The 16,321-nt window shown below is 45.4% G+C and overlaps 1 protein-coding gene and 1 long non-coding RNA gene across 3 annotated transcripts in view; one reads left to right on the plus strand and one right to left on the minus strand.

Annotated features, from left to right (window-relative positions):
* Window positions 1-191: 191 nt before the first annotated feature.
* The window catches only part of ACAP3 (ArfGAP with coiled-coil, ankyrin repeat and PH domains 3), a 154,513-nt gene continuing 138,383 nt past the window's right edge, over window positions 192-16,321 (minus strand). For both annotated transcript variants that reach the window (XM_081870905.1, XM_081870904.1), the window contains one exon: window positions 192-1,620. In XM_081870905.1, coding sequence (XP_081727031.1) covers window positions 1,514-1,620 — 107 coding nt within the window. In that variant the 3' untranslated portion in view covers window positions 192-1,513. The remainder of the gene's footprint in view (window positions 1,621-16,321) is intronic.
* On the plus strand, window positions 3,485-6,722 carry LOC309347113. Its single transcript, XR_014158862.1, has 2 exons — window positions 3,485-4,412; window positions 4,443-6,722. It is a non-coding gene; the product is annotated as an uncharacterized lncRNA (long non-coding RNA).

A 16,321-nucleotide genomic window follows, 5' to 3' on the forward strand; every position in this document is an offset into this window, starting at 1 on the left:
CTATGCATATAAATACCTTGGCTCTACTTTGTCGTTTCTCAGGAACCAACTACTATATCTGATTTGGCAGCTGGCCCCAAAGCTATAAACGTGTACCCAATAAATATCACTTTATAGCAAGGCCCATGACATAATTTTCTCACCTGGTTCAAAGAGGTCTAGATCCGAGAAACTGACAAGGAAGTCATGCCTAATGTCCCGGGAGAAAAATGTCACCTGTCTTTATTTATAATCTTGTAAATAAGGTCCGTCCGTCCCTCCTGTCTGGACTTCCCTCTTCCCTCCCTTGCAATTCATACCCCTTCCCTCCCGCCACAAGCATTTTTAAAAAATACGTTTCTTTTTTGCCCAGAGATATATTACATTTCCAGCATATAAACACAAATTTCTATACACGCTCAACAAGAGGCAGTTTGGGCAGCAGAGACTGTACCAGTACAGGCTCTCTGACAAGTCCGTTACCTGTGAAAACAACAGAACATGATTTTTGAAATAACAAAAACAAGAAGAAGCCATGCTTTAAAAACAGGAACAGGGAACTTGTTTGAGGCCTTAGGACAAGGGAAATCACAGAAAGAGTATGGAAAATGGCAAGCAATGGCAGGAGTGGGAATAGGGACTTGGGGTCCTTTCCAGCGCTACAATTCTGTGATTTTATGAAATATATTGAGGGGGGGGGGACTGTGGTGGATTGACTGCAGTTGGTGGTGAGCCAGGAAGCCTGCTTATCATTTTTAGTTCTCCACCATGCTCCTGAATGATGCTATGGAGCGATCTAATCCGCCCATTGAGCAAAATTGATACTTTCCATCCTGCCCCAAGGCTGTAAAAACCAGTTTGCCAAGTCGCCTGAAGCTAGTGAGATCAAACCTCCAGGGCAACAGTGGGACAGAAGCAGGACATAGGAGAGCAACCTGTGGCCTGTCTGATGTTGATGGACTACAACTCCCATCAGCCTCAGCACAAGCAGTTGATCAGGGATGACAGGAGTTGCAACCCACCAATAACGCGAAGGCCGCAAATTTACCACTTCCATTTTAGAACACGGATGAGGAAGCTGTGGCTTTTTGGACATTGCTCACATCTTCCTGGACTATTTATTGGCTGATGGGAGCTGGAGTCTAGCGAGGTCCGAAATATCTACAAGTTCTCGATCCCTGCTTTAAAAAGAAATAGGTTTCTCTCTCCATTTCAGGCTGTAAACATGGGCTAGTTACTCGTAGGGCTGTGTATATCCTCTTCGGAAGTTCTTTGGGGGAAAGGGGATGTAGGGGGAAAGCCATTTGGTTGTGGGGTGGTGACCATGGGGAGATGTAGCGATCAACGCAAAGCTGTGTGGGGTGACCAGAGACATTGGTTCGAACTGCTCCGGTTCTGGATGGACCCGATTCAGCCACTGGCCGCCTCTGTCCCTCCGGCTTCATCCGCGACACATAATCTCAACTCTCCCTCTGGAGTTGAAAGGAACCAGCATTCTCAGATTCTCAGATGATGTCTGTGGTGGTTTTGAGGGCTATCTGTAGGAGTGGCTGAAGTACAGGCTGCGGCGATTGAGTTTCTCTGGGTTATTGGATGCCATGTGAGAAAACTCGCGGAAGATGTCGAGATAGGTGGCGTCTCCTGTAGAAGACAGATATAGATACGGAGGATGAGCTGATCGCCCTTTCTCTTCAGTGAAATCAGCATTAACAGGGAGACAAGGAAAGATGCAGACAGCGCTGACTTCCGCACATTCAAGGCACATGGCTTCCTCCAAAGAATCCTGTGAACCAGGGCTTGTTTTTTCCATATTCTAAGAGAACGAGGGAGGCCTTCATGGCGAGTTCTGGCACCTCTTTTTCTATAAAAATAGCACTTCTGGGAACTATAGGTTACCCGCCACAGGGCTACCATTCCCAGCTCCCTCAAACTACAGCTCCCAGTAACCTTTGAGGGAAGCCATGTGTCTTTAATGTGCTTTCTCTAAAGGCTTATCGGCCCAACAATTTCCGAAAGGTTTCTTCCATTACATTTTAAAAAAGAAAACGGCAAGCATTTTACACGACAAGTGAGAACGGGAACAAAGTGTTGTGGCACACTAGAATGTACCTGTTCAGGGCTCAAGACCACCAGCCACGCCCCTTTCAGGATACTCCATTCCATCCCCATTTCGGGATACTCCATTCCATTCCATTTTCAGCTTTTCCTCCAACTGTTGAATAGCATTAGGTGCTCACCAAGCTTTCTCAGTACTCACTGAGGTATTTGGGGGCTCCTCCACCCCCTGGGGAGGGAGCAGCTAACCTGTAGCCCTCCAGATGTTGTTGAACTAAAACTCCCCTCTTCCTTGAACTTACTGTCTGTGGCCAATGGGCGTTGTAGTTTCAGCAGCATCAGGAGGGCCACAGGTTAACCACCTTTTCCTTAGGGCTGGGTTGGAGAACCCGACACAGAAAGCAAATGCTGTCTGTTCCTGCTTCACACTGCAAATACAGTTGTACCTTGCTTTTCAAACACCTTGGGAGTCGAATGTTTTGGCTCCCGAGAACCAGAAGTGATTGTTCCAGTTTTTGAACATTCTTTCGAACCCGAACATCCAACAAGACTTCCATGGCTTCCGATTGGCTGCAGGAGCTTCCTGAAGCCAATCGGAAGCTGCCCCTTGGTTCCTGAACGTTTTGGAAGTCAAACAGACTTCCGGAATGGATTCTGTTCGACTTCCAAGGTACAGTACATCTGTATTGATGTTCAGCTGGTGTGTGTAGACAATGCCCCTTGCTTGCCTGGATGGAGAATAAAAAGTGTTGTGTTCCTGTGTGTAGAAACAAGTCTGAAGTACAGAGGTAACTTTTAGCTGTGCTGCACCACCCTTTTTTGTCTCTGGCCCCTCCCACCCCTGGCATGTGGCCCTCAAAAGATTGCCCAGAGGGGAATGTGGCTAATAATAGTAATTTTATTATTCGTACCCCGCCCCTCTGGGCAGCTTCCATCATATTCTAAAACATTGAATGTTAAAAAACTTCCCTTTACAGGCGGGAAGCAGCCCCCCCCGACTTAGGGGTCCCTGCAATTGCACTGGTACTTTACCCTTGTATGTGGGTGGTACGTAAGCAACAGCACTCAGCGCTGAACATCGGAAATAGAGGGAGTGATACAATGAAAATATGATGTCTGCAGGTTTCAAAATAATTTCGAGGTGGCTCTTTTGCAGGGGGGCTCCATTCCTGGCCCCCATCTGCATTGGTGGAGCATACATAAGCTCACCCCACCCTGCCCCATTACACCCCGTTCTGCCCTGCCCCGTTCTGCCCCCTTCTAGGTCCAAAAGGACCCACACATGGGCGGTCACACATCAATTGGACAGGTGCAAGATGGTTGACACCTGTATTTAAAACCAAGAATACTACTGGTACAAAGGACAGTACATGGTCCATGCAGGCGGTGCATACATGATACTTATATAAATGCAAAAAGAAATGCATGGAATATACCAGGATGCAGAAGAAAGAAAGAAAGAAAGAAAGAAAGAAAGAAAGAAAGAAAGAAAGAAAGAAAGAAAGAAAGAAAGAAATCAGTTTCAGGATCTGTCTTGCTGCACGTACACCCTTAAGGACATTCCTGTATTTCTGGCCAGAAGCTTAGTGAACATTTAAATGGTAATTATGGGTGTGCATTTGCTCTAGAATGAAAGGGGGGAAATGGAAACGAATATGAACCTGTGCCTTTCATTTTACTACCACTTAAGAGGACAAGTTTTCTCTCTCTCTCTCTCTCTCTCTCTCTCTCTCTGTCGATTTGGTACAAATCATATATTCATTTGGGATTCATTTAGAGCCCTGATGGCTTTATGCTCCCCTTGTGGCCAGGACTTCTTTTCTTTTATTTCCTTTTTTTTTTTTTTTTTGCAATTTTGCCTGACGCACGCATTTTTGCAAGCCGATTTCCCAAATACGATTCGTTTTCATATATCATCTTCACAAATTTGTGCATTTTCATGCACATTCCCACCTCCACCCCCCACCCCCAAATATACACATTTTTGTTCACATCATTTGGTTGCCAAACTGCAGCAGAAAATCCAGGGAAATCTGGGAACATCAAAGGATAGCTGTGCTTTGGTTTGCATTTTGCTCTGCAAAGTGTGAATTGGGTCAGATGATCAGATCACCCCTTGGTCTTCTTTACGGTATATATGATTGAGCTGTCACATCACATATGCAGTAAGGTACACGGACCACACCACTGGATCAGGTCAAAGTCCATCTATACCAGTATTTCCATTAGTGGACAGACAGAGGCCTCTGCTTGTGTGGTGTGGTGGTTAGAGTATCAGACTAAAACCCTGGAGACCAGGGTTCAAATCTTCATGAAGTCCCACCAAGTGACCTTGGAGCAATCACTATATCTCGGCCGACCTACCACACAGGGCTATTGTGAGGATAAACCGAGGAGCGGGGTAGAAGTGTGGGATATAAATGGGATAAAAGAAGCCAATAAAATTAGAGTATAAAATTCGGGGAGTGCAGATTTCAAAGGACAGCTGTGTTCTGGCTTGCATGTTGGGTGGTATGAGTTAGGTAGGTTTGCCCTGAAATCTGAATTGAACCAAAGCTGATCCCTGCAGTCTCTATCTGCATTAGAAACTGTGCATGGTTATCCTACATGTGATCCGGCTGTGCACTGATTTAGAGCATCTTCTGGGGCATCTTCTGAGATTCTGGCCTAGGCTAGGGTACCCTTTGGGGGCAGCCTGAAAAGCAGCCAGCCCAAGCTGGGAAAAGAGGCACCTCTTTTCCCAGCTCGGGCTGGCAGCGGCCATGGTGTGCAGAGCAGCCTGAGCTCAAGCCCAACCCTGCCCCCAAACCCAGACATTTCCTTTAAAATGTAAAAATCTGCCCAGATGGGCATGTTGGCCTCCATGGCCAGGTTTTCCTGGACGTATGGCAAGCCTATCAGTGTTGTTCTCCGGCCAAAAGTTGCCTTCCTCCCAAAACTTCCTGCCACTCAATAAGCAGCAGGAGGAAAATGGAGGCTTTAGCTTGGGAAACGATGGAGGCTTTTGTTTTGTTGTGTTTCCTCACGTTCTGATCCTCTCAGGTTTACTGAGCACACAACTGATCACCCAGTGGATAAACTTGGTATGTACTTTTCGAAGATTCTTCCAGGGTGTTATTTTCAGCAAGCTGCCAGCCTTTGACCCAGTGTCCTTTTTTCTAGGAAACTGCTTGGAAGAACACAGGGAGGGAGATCTTCTGGTGACAGAAACTGATGTCAAAGAGCCAGCCCAAATGTGCAGAGAACTGGAAGCTGCTGGTTCAAGCAGGTCACATCCAGGCTCCTCTCCAAACTATAGGCCAACATTTACCAACTGGTCAATTTTCAGTGCTGTGGGTTTATAACCCAAGTTTAAAGTGTCAGCCGTTAGGTATCTCTCTCTTCCTCCCTGGAGCTGGAAGCTTTGGAATATTCACATCCCAGATGCCCAAGGACCCAGGACATCTGAATTCCTATAGGCTCGGGTGTCTTGGGACCATTACGTTTCCCAGGGCCCCTGGCTCCAGAAATGCTGTTTCCCAGGAATGCAATCCAAGCTGGAGAAGAATTTTGTCAGATGTGTAACCCTCTACGAAGCCAGTCATTAGGCTTCTTTCTCTCCCTCCCTGATGTTGAAATCACTGCAATATTCATATCCCAGCTGCCAGAGAATCAGAGGCATGTGGTTTTCCCCCTTGAATATCTGAGTTTCTATGGGCTCAGGTGCCATGGGAACATTATGTTTCCTAGGGCCCCTGGCTCCTGAAATGCTATTTCTCAGGAATGCAAACTGAGCCAGAGAAGAATTGTGCCGGATTCAGCATACTAGTAAGCATTACGAATGCACTGAAGTTTTGCCCTGAACCTGGTAATTATGAGTACCTACAGCATCATTACTCTGCTTCTCCCAAAACTAAAAACTGTAAGATCTGTGATGCAAGAGTCTGCCTTGTTACCCTGAAAAGCACTTTGTATCTTGACCGTACCCTACAAAGACATAAATTAGATAATAAATAATACATGCACACATTTGACTTAGTACATGGCTATCTGTAGCCAATAATTTTCCCTTGCCAAGTTCAAGCACACCCGTGCAAAAATTCTGGTGGACAGCCGGTATCAGCCCAACAAGAGCAACTGGTAGGAATTGGCAAATCTATCCTTTTGGGTTTCTCTCTGTGTCTCATGTTTCCAAGTTCAGTTATTCATATTCCTACATTGGTGTGTCATTGGTATTTCATTACAAAATGTCTTCATGGAAATTTGTAAGCATTTTTGTGTGAACGTCTCCTAATACACATATTTTTGTGTGCAATTTTGCAACACACACATTTTTGCAAAACAGCTTCCTCTAATGTGATGCACTTTCATCACCTGTTTTTACTACTATATATGGTTTCTTTCAATGCACAATTTACCTTAGTGTATGCCTTTGTGTACACAGTACTTGGCTGAAGAACTACATTGCAAAATTCAGAAACAAGCAAATTTTGAAGGATGGTTGTGTTCTGGTTCACGTATTGTTTGCGAAAGTGCAAATCAGGTGTGCTGACCTTCAGATGCAAAATGAATCAGGTTTCTTCCCCCATCCCCATCAAACAGTTACAGCCAAGTTTTGATTATGTATCCCCCTTCCAAAAGCAACAGAATCATGCCAACTCTGCAGTCCTTTGGTTTGGACAAAAAATTCAGAGAGAAATGATTATTTTTTTTCAAAAAAATAACATTTTGGACAGCCCTTATACTCAATGGTGAGTTAGAATTAATGGAACTGCTGAAGAAGGAGTGAACTGCAGTTGTTATGCCACTAGGTTGACACAAGCAGACAAATCATGTCTCTGATCTAAGTCCCTGAACACATGATTTCGGTTCCTAAACCTGAACATTGGGAGTCAACATGACATAAGAAGGAGCTGTAACTCAGTTGCAGAAGGTGCAGAAGCTCAGCTTTGCATGCAGAAAGTCCCAAGTCTGATCCCTTGTATCTCCAGGTAGGGCTGTGAATGTTCTGTGTCTGAAACCCTGGTGAGCTGCTGCCCTTCAACAAGATGGGGTGGTGATCTGACTGGCAGTATAAGGCAGCTTCCTATGACCCCACGTCTCAAGGGGTGGGCAGTAGTTCATTGGTAGCACATCTGCTTTGCATGAAGTCTCAGGTTCAATCCCTGACATCTCCTGGTGGGGCTAGGAATGCCCTCTGCCTGAAACTCCAATAAACTGCTGCTGATCAAGTGTAGAATAGGGGCAGCCAATGCCGATGTTGGGGACTACAAACCCCATCAGCCCCAGTCACTGTTTGTTGCCCTGCTCACATTCTTAGCTTGCCAATAGCCTCCTTAAACTGAAAAGACCAGAAGTGGACATCTTATTCTGACCAAACAGGATGATTTAATTACTTCTTATGATATGGACATGGTGGGCGATAGTCAACTAAGTTTTACTCACAGAAGAGCCATTGAAATTAATTGACGTAATTTAGTTGTCTTCTTCATTAATTTCTGTGGATCTACTCTGAGTAAGACTTAGTTGCTACCCACCTCAGAGAAATGAGTGTCCATGACTTCAGTCCATTAATTTGAATGGACATTAATCTTTTCTGAATAGGACTTAGTTGGCTATAACTCTATACCACGCATAGGCAAAGTTGGCCCTCCAGATGTTTTGGGACTACAACTCCCATCATCCCTAGCTAACAGGACCAGTGGTCAGGGATGATGGGAGTTGTAGTCCCAAAACATCTGGAGGGCCAACTTTGCCTATACCTGCTCTATACTTTGGTTGATGAGGAGTAGTGTCAACAATTGTGACTGAAGTCTAATGTGTGGTCTACTAAAAACCACTAGATCAGGGATGAGGAACCTGTCGCCTTCCACTTGTTCTCCTAGCCCTGCATCACTGCTGACCGTTGGCTATGCTACCTGGATTGATGGGAGCTGTAGTCTAAAATATATAGAGAACAGATGGGGAACTATTGCCCTCTGGGTATTGTGGAAATACAACACCCATCACCCTTAACTCTTGGCCATGCTGGCGGGGGCAAGTCCAGCAATGTTTGCAGGGCTACTGGCTATCCGTCCCTGGCTTAAATAATTTCTACATGAGCTGCTGCGAAGCCAGGCATCATTCGTCCTATATTTGTGCATCTGATTTCCCCCCTCCCTAAATGCAGAACTTTACCCATTTATCTATAATGAAACTCATTTCGTTATGTTTTAGCTCAGCTCTCCATCCTGTCAGGATAATCTGTAGCCCAGTGGTACAGCATCTTGCTTCACATGCAGAAGAACCCAGGTTCAACTCTCAATGGCATTTTCAATTAGGGCCGGGACTGTTCCTTGCCTGAAACCCTGGGGAGGCATTGCTAGTCAGTGTAGGCAGACCAATGATCTGATTCAGTGTAAGGCAGCTTTCTGTGTTCTTATGATTGTTATGTTGACCCCATGTACCATCCTAAATTAACAAGGAGAGGGAGGCAGGTGACGTGAACTCAACACTAATGGGGCTAATTCAAAGGGGTTATCTTTACCACCCACTTAAAGAGTGGGACGCGGGTGGTGCTGTGGGTTAAACCACAGAGCCTATTGCTTGCCAATCAGAAGGTTGGCGGTTCAAATGCCTGCAACGGGGTGAGCTCCTGTTGCTCGGTCCCTGCTCCTGCCAACCTAGCAGTTCGAAAGCACCTCAAGTGCAAGTAGATAAATAGGTACCGCTCCGGCGGGAAGGTAAACAGCGTTTCTGTGCACTGCTCTGGTTCGCCAGAAGTGGCTTAGTCATGCTGGCCACATGACCCGGAAGCTGTACGCCGGCTCCCTCAGCCAATAAAGCAAGATGAGCGCCGCAACCCCAGAGTCGTCCGCGACTGGACCTGATGGTCAGGGGTCCCTTTACTTTTAAAGAGTAGCGGGGTTTGTGCTTGTGTGTGAATATAGTGCCCTAGATTTTTTTAGGGGGTGTGGGTCCCAAAGCTCATAGAGTTAATATAGAAAACAGAAGCAAGACAACATAAATAACAAGAGGCGAAGGAAGAAGAGGTAAAAGATTTTACTCTAGATTTTTATTAACAGTGTTTCAAGAGACGGGAGAAGGGGGGGGGGACAGGGGGTCAATAAGACACCAGAGCAGCAGAATTTCTGTGGGGTATTCTCAGTTGTGTGCGCGTGTGTGTGTTGATGGTTCCCCCCCCCCTTTCCTGGTTAAAACCATACAAAGATAAATAACATACAGAAGTGTTTGGATTTTTCCATAGGTAGACTCAGTCGAGGCCGAGCAGGCAAAAGTGAGAAAAAACAGGAAGAGGTAAAAAAAATTTAATTAAAAAACAAACAAGCCAGTGTTACAAAGATTGTACTGAAAAGCAAGTTGAAGTGACAAGAGGAATGGTTAATGTGCTGGAACGTTATTTACAGAGAGTCGTTCATGTCCTAGATGACTATTTCCTCTCCCACCATCGTTTCCTGTTGATATTAGAGCCTCAACTAGCAACTTCAAGCTGTTCTCAGCAAAACCATGTGGTAGTGTTCCTCCTGGACTATACCATTTTAAGACTGGGCGGTGGGGTGGGGACACAACATTTTGAATGTTCCCCATATAGCCTCTCCCATGCACAAATAACAGATAAATAAACAGTCCATCGGGGTAGAGTGTGACCTCCCCCAGCCCCCCCGCATGCCATCGTTCTCCAAATGCAATACAGAGTGAAAGGTTTTGCGGATTTCACCTCCCCACCCCCCGCATCTCTGAAATGGTGAGATCCAAGATGGATGCCATCACATGATTTTGCTGATCACACGGCTCAGACCTGGCACAGCAAAGCAACAGCAACGTCAACTTTCTCCAATGCTGTTTAAATAGAGAGTGATCAAAGCCCCTGATGTCTTGATTTGAATATGGGTCCTAATTTTATAATACAAAAGTTTCTTCTGAAGGAAGGAGGGGTCCAGCATTGCACAGAAGCACCCTGTGTGCTTTCTGGGTGTATATGGAGTCCTAGAAAGGCCAGGGTCATTCATATAAGGTCAACAGATGGGAGGGGGTCTGCGCTGGAGGGGTGTGTGTCTCCTAACAACTCTCAGCATCCTTAACAAACTACAGTTCCCAGGATTCTTGTGGGCATATGCAATATGCCTATAGCTTTGCCGCTTCCAATGACTGGCAGTCTGCATTGTGAAGGTGAACATTCTGGGCTGTACTAGGGGGAATTGACATTTTCTTGCCAGTGGCGCTGAGCTTTCTAACCTCCTAGTTCTTCCATTGCTAGCGGTTATGAAAGAGCACCCCCATGTGGTAAACACACACATTTCGAGTGGAAAATAACGTTCGCCGGAACGTTACAGTAGTTGGAGTTAATCCACTGGGAGCTGTGATATACCTCTTACACTCTAAAAGGGCTCTTCTGGCTCAATGCCCATAAGTACATCACATTCCTAAGGAAACAGCACTCAGTATTTTACGTTCTCTTCCAATATTTGTGTTTCTCCTTTCCCCGCAACGCTCCACAAATCTTTTCCCTAGCTCACAGCACACACCTTTCCCCCAGCTACTCCAAACACCTCTGCACGCCATCCACTGAACGCCAAACCACACATATTTGTCATGAGTGTTCGCCAGCAAGGACGTCTCCAGATGTGGTGGGCTAGCACTCTCACCAGCCTAGGGGTCAAGGATGGGAGTTGTAGTCCACATCTGGAGGTTATACTGGCAGCTGCCAAGCTAAGCAATTGCTAACCAGAAATCCAATTTGCCTTGGGACAGCAGCAACGACACTCCATTTTGGTCTTTTTTCCCTGCCCACTCCTTGTTCACAATTCTTGTCTTCCACCTTAATATCAACTACTGGTCTCATTTGCCCAATGAGTCAGCCCCTCTAATAGTGAACCCAGGTGGCAAATGCCGACACTGGGGAAACAACATATAGAAATGTGCAGCATGCCATAACAGTTACGTGACAGACTGCAAAGAATCCTGGGAGTTGTAGTTCTCTAAGGAAAGGAAGAAGGCCTCTAATGGAGAAACCTTAGCATCTTCCCCTAAAGCTCGCTTCTAGGGATGGATGGCTTCTCTCTCTTTCTCATCTTCCCAATCTTAAATTCAGTTTGCTCTTCGGTTTGCATTATTATTTTTTTATAAAATAACCCTCCCGAAAATTTGCCAGCATTTTAGTGCAAATTTCTCCTGACAGACACACTTTTTGTATGTGATTTTTCCTAATATATAATGCATTTTTGCATTTTATTTTCGTTGTTGCATTTTTAGCACACTTTCTCTTAATATTCACATGTTTTCGTCGGAGAACAGCACCACAAGATTCAGAGAAGTGTGAATCGCAAAGGATAGCTGTGTTCTGGTTGGCCCATTGTTTCGGTATGTGTGAATTGGGGGGTTTCGTATTCAAGCATGAGCTGAACATCATTTCTCCCTCATCTCTACCCACTTCCCAGGAGTCTTTGCAGGAAGCCAGGACCATTAAAGAGGAATTAAATTGATTCAATATTACAGTGCTGATGCACTCTCTGCCTCTCTGCCTTATTTCCACCCTCTCCCAGGGAACAATAGTCAGCTGTGAAGGAGAGTTTTGCTTTGAGTGGGAAGGGGTGCTGCTTTCTTCACAAAGGCAACTTTGCAGCTGCAACTGGATTTTGTAATCTAGTGTGCGATTCAACACTTTAAAAGAGTGGGGAGAGAAGGAGATCTGGCGCATTTCAAATAGGGTTATAGAGAATACAATAAAAATATTTCCATATTGGAAGGGAAAGGCCATACAAGCCAAACCTTGCAATGTTATACCTAGTTCTTTGTTGCAAAGTAACCTGGAATTATGTACATTTCCCCCTAATGTCCCTCCCTTCCAGTTCCAAACACACACATCCCATCCATGCTGTTCCAGAATCCCCATCAACCAATGGAAGAAATTTGTGAAAGTTCAATGTTTCATCCTAATGAAAGCATATAAGAGGGCTGGATTCAGACTAAATGAGTTGAGCTCAGATGCCACTGAAATCAAATGGGGCAACTTAGCTGTAATGACTCAAGCCCCATTGCTTTCTATGAGAACAAAGTTCAACTAACTTACAACTGCAATCCTATGCATGCTTAGGCAGAAGTAGGGCCCACTATGTTAAATGGAGCTTACTCCCAGGCAAGCGGGTCTAGGATTGCAACCTTTGTCCAGATCCAGCCCAGAAACTTGCTTTAGATGTGTTCGAAAACTATCAGGCTTCTGATGCTTTGTGAGCTATCTTCCAAAAACAAAGCAAAGAGAGTCGATAGAAAGCGATCTGAGCAGGGGGTGTGGAGAGGCAAATTTGCTGGATTTTCTTTTTTAAAAAAAACAACAACTCCCTAGCAACTGTACAAAAGAAACGAAAAATCTGACGTTGAAATACAGCCGAACTGTACTGAATGAAGGGGGGGGAGGGGGGGAGAAAGTAATTGCACACGCCCTTGGGGGCTTCCTCAGTAATAAATTAAATACTTAAACAATGTCACCCATTTTAAAAAGACAGCACAGTATTCCATAACAAAAAGAACATTAACATCTTTTCTTTTCTTTTTTTTAAAAAAAGAACCCAATACTGCTAAGTAGGAAAAGTGCACATAGCTGATTTTATACATTGACTCTTAAATGTAGGTACTAATGCATCATAAATAGATAAAACACCTTGTCAGACATGCAACCCCCTTTGCAAGCCCCTACGACCGCCACTACCTCAGGATTTAAACCGTGGCTTTCTTGTCTGCACCATCCCTGTACACTTTCCACATTTTAAAAATATGACAGTGGCCTAGAGGGCTGGTGGCAGGGAGAGGGGAAGGGGGGGAACTGTACTCCACTGATCTTCAATGGGTGGGTTGGGGAGCCTCCATGGGGTCACGGTGTTCTGCAGCAAAGGAAGGGTGAATTTGTGACTTTCAGTTTCTCTCCATTTCCCAAGCTTTCAGCCACGTTCTCCACATTTCCACATCAGTTTGCAATGAAAGAAAACGGTCCTCGTGAAAATTTATCATTATTTCAGTGTGCAATTTTTCAGGGTGAAAAATTGTAGGTATACTAATGCATTCCAAAGAGATAAAACACCATCTCGCCTAATATACACATTTTTGCAAAGCAATTTTTCCAACAGAATGCATTTGCGGGGGGGGGGGTAAGTTATCACTAATATGTGCATTATTAAGCACCCTCAAGTACTGTATATGCATTTTTGGGATGGGGGGAGTACGCATTACATGGTTGGAGAACTGCATTGCAAAAGCACAGATGTCAATGGCTGCGTTTCAGTTTGCATATTGTTTTCGAAAGCCGGGGGAATCAGGTAGGACTGGCTTCAAACGCAAGCAAAATCGAATTTCGCTCCCATCCCAAGTTGCTGCAACAAGTACCACCTTCATACAAATATATGGTTATAAGAGAAATGATTCCCCAAATGCATGTTTGGCGTAAAGGCAGGTCTGAAAAGGTCTGGCGATAGCTGACACACACCTTTCCTGGGGCAGCTTATGCAATCATGAAATTAATTTACACGAACAGATGTTTCTGGGAGACTTTCAATGTGGTTCGGTCCCACAAGAAGCAGTGATGGCCACCAGCCTGGATGACAAATTATTTTGAACTACTGTAATGTCTGCAGAGTTCTTTTCGTTTCTGATCTAATAGTTGGGAGCAGCAGTGTGGTAGTGTTGTAGATAAAGACCTAAGAAGGCCAGGGGCCCATCTAATCCAGTATCCTGTTCTCACAGTGGCCAACCAGATACCAAGCCAGATCTGAGTGCAACAATACTTTCCGCACCTAAGATTCCAGCAACTGGCGTTATGCACAGGTATACTGTATTCAACAATGGAGGTTCAACATAGCCATTATAGCCAGTAGCCAGTGATAGCCGTACCCTCCACAAATCTGTCTTTGACAGCCATCCAAGTTGGTGGTCACCACCGTTGGGTGGTATAATGTGAATTTTGGGTTTGGCCCCTGCTCCAGCCATAAAGCTCAGGGGCGAAACTTTTGTGGCCGACTGTACGTTATCTTGGCTTAACCTTCCTCGCAGGGTAGTTGTGGTGACGATAAGAACAGGATGACTCACTCAAGAGCTGTTCTGCCTGGACTTTGGTTTGGACTCAGACTGACCCTTATGTTTCCCTCCCCTTATGGTTTTGATCTATGGGCTACTTTTAAAATGAGGCTGCATTTAAAATTGCATTTTAAGCTGTATTTTAAATTGGTTTGTTTTTTTCCTATTATGTTTTTACTGTAATTTTACTGTTGTTTGCCACCCTGAGTCCGGCTCCTGCCAGGGAGGGCGGGGTATAAATAAAATTTATTATTATTATTATTCAATCCCAAGGTATGCAGACTTGAATTTCTGAGTGCAAAGACGGGATCCAAAAATGATTGGCTGACAATGCTCAGGGCATGTTGGCTTCCTTGCTTCTACCAAGATAGAGGAGAGAAGGATGGAATTTGCTATTCCTTTAAGAGGAGTGAGGGAATCATAGAACTGTAGAAATGTAGAACTGGAAGGGACCCAGCAGGTCATCTAGTCCAGCCCCTGCAACGTAGGAATCATATGGAAAGAATCCCTGACAGATGGTCACTCAACTCCTGTTTGCAAACCTCCAAGGAATGAGAGTCGGCCACCTTCCGAGGGAGCCAATTCCACTGTTGAACAGCTCTTTCTGCCAGAAATGAGAACGACTCATTTCTACTGGGGGAGGAACGGGTAAGAAAATGAGAAGAATGGGCTCCCTAATCCCCATGTGCCCATTACTATAGGTTTTACTCAGAGGTTGCTCAGAGAAGTGCATTGCAAGCACAGCGTCTGAGTCAATATTGTGGGATGTGTGATTCAGCAGAGGGAGCTGGCTTGAGGAGGAGGAGGAGGGTGGGGGGGGAGAGAAAGAAGGAAAGAGAAAAAGAGAGAGTATTTGATGTGTTTTTCGTCACATCAGTCACCAGGGGTTGCGTCATGGCAGAGAGAGGCAGCTAAGCAGATTAACTGCATCCCCCAGGGTGACCTGAGGTCACAGAAGGTGAGGCAAAAGGCAGGAGAACCGTGGGGCTGACCTGAGCAGGAATGTTGTGCGGAGGTCTGGGGCATGAGGAAGAGGGTGGGGCTTCAGGAAGAGTCACATGCCTGTCAGAGAGGGAGGGCTGCAGGTCAGCGTCAATGCATCTAGCTATGTTATTCCTATGTTCCCCTGTCCTAGGGGAAGGGCTGTGGCTCAGTCACAGAGAATCTGCCTTGTGTGCACGAGGTCCCAGGTTCAATCCCTGCCATCTGCAGGTAAAGGAGGAGTGAAGGGCGAGAAGTGAAGTTACAGGGAACCAGGCACAGGGCCTTCTCGATAGTGGCACCTGCCCTGTGGAACGCCCTCCCATTAGATGTCAAACAGATAAACAACTGCACAACTTTCCAAAGAAATCCAAAGGCAGTCCTGTATTGGGAAATTTTTAATATTTGACGTTACGCTGTGTTTTTATTATGCTAGAGGCCGCCCAGAGCGGCTGGGGAAACCCATTCAGATGGGCAGGGCATAAATTATTTTTATTATTATTTAAGGTGAAAGGGAGCCGTTTCTGAAACCCTAGAGAGTCTTTGCCAGTCTGATGCAGTACAAAGCAGCTTCCTAGGTTAGGCAGTAGGGGACAGAACCGCAGAGAGCAATTTGCAACCAGGAACCCTTGTGGCTTTAGGGCTTGTGTGAGAGGATTTGGGTGAAAGCTTGGTGTTTGAACATCAGCCTTTGTGACTGGAAGGCAACAGAATATCTCCGGAATGGCCAGGCCTGGTGGAAAAACTGGGAACACGTACTTACCCTCCCTGTTTTTTTAAAGCCCCAGTGAAAAATTGCCAGCCTTTAAGAGTGATTTTCTCATTGCATGCAATTCCACTGTGGGAAACTGCCATGCCAAATTTGTAGAAGTACAAATTTCAAAGCATGGCTGTGTTTCGGTTCAAATGTAGGTAGAGTCGCCTTTCAGCACAAAATCCATTCGAATTTCTCACTCCAGGCTTAAAGCTCACACTTTTGCCTCCCCTGCCCCAAACCTTCCCCAAAACACACGAGTGAGAATTACATGCATCTGTAGCCTTTTGCACCACCCCAAGAGACTGGTACCTCAGTAGAGATCATTGGGAAAGTGTTAGCAGATGCTAAAATCATCTGCCTCAGCTCCTTAAGCAGGTGTATATGAGGTTGGCAGGGAGGAGGGCAATCGAGGCAGGAGATGGGATGGGAGATGTACCATATTTTTTGCTCTATAAGACTCACTTTTTTCCTCCTAAAATGTAAGGGGAAATGTGTGTGCGTCTTATG

The sequence above is a fragment of the Podarcis erhardii genome (assembly GCF_964252035.2).
Source record: "Podarcis erhardii genome assembly, chromosome: 7".
NCBI classification, from domain to species: Eukaryota; Metazoa; Chordata; class Lepidosauria; order Squamata; family Lacertidae; genus Podarcis; species Podarcis erhardii.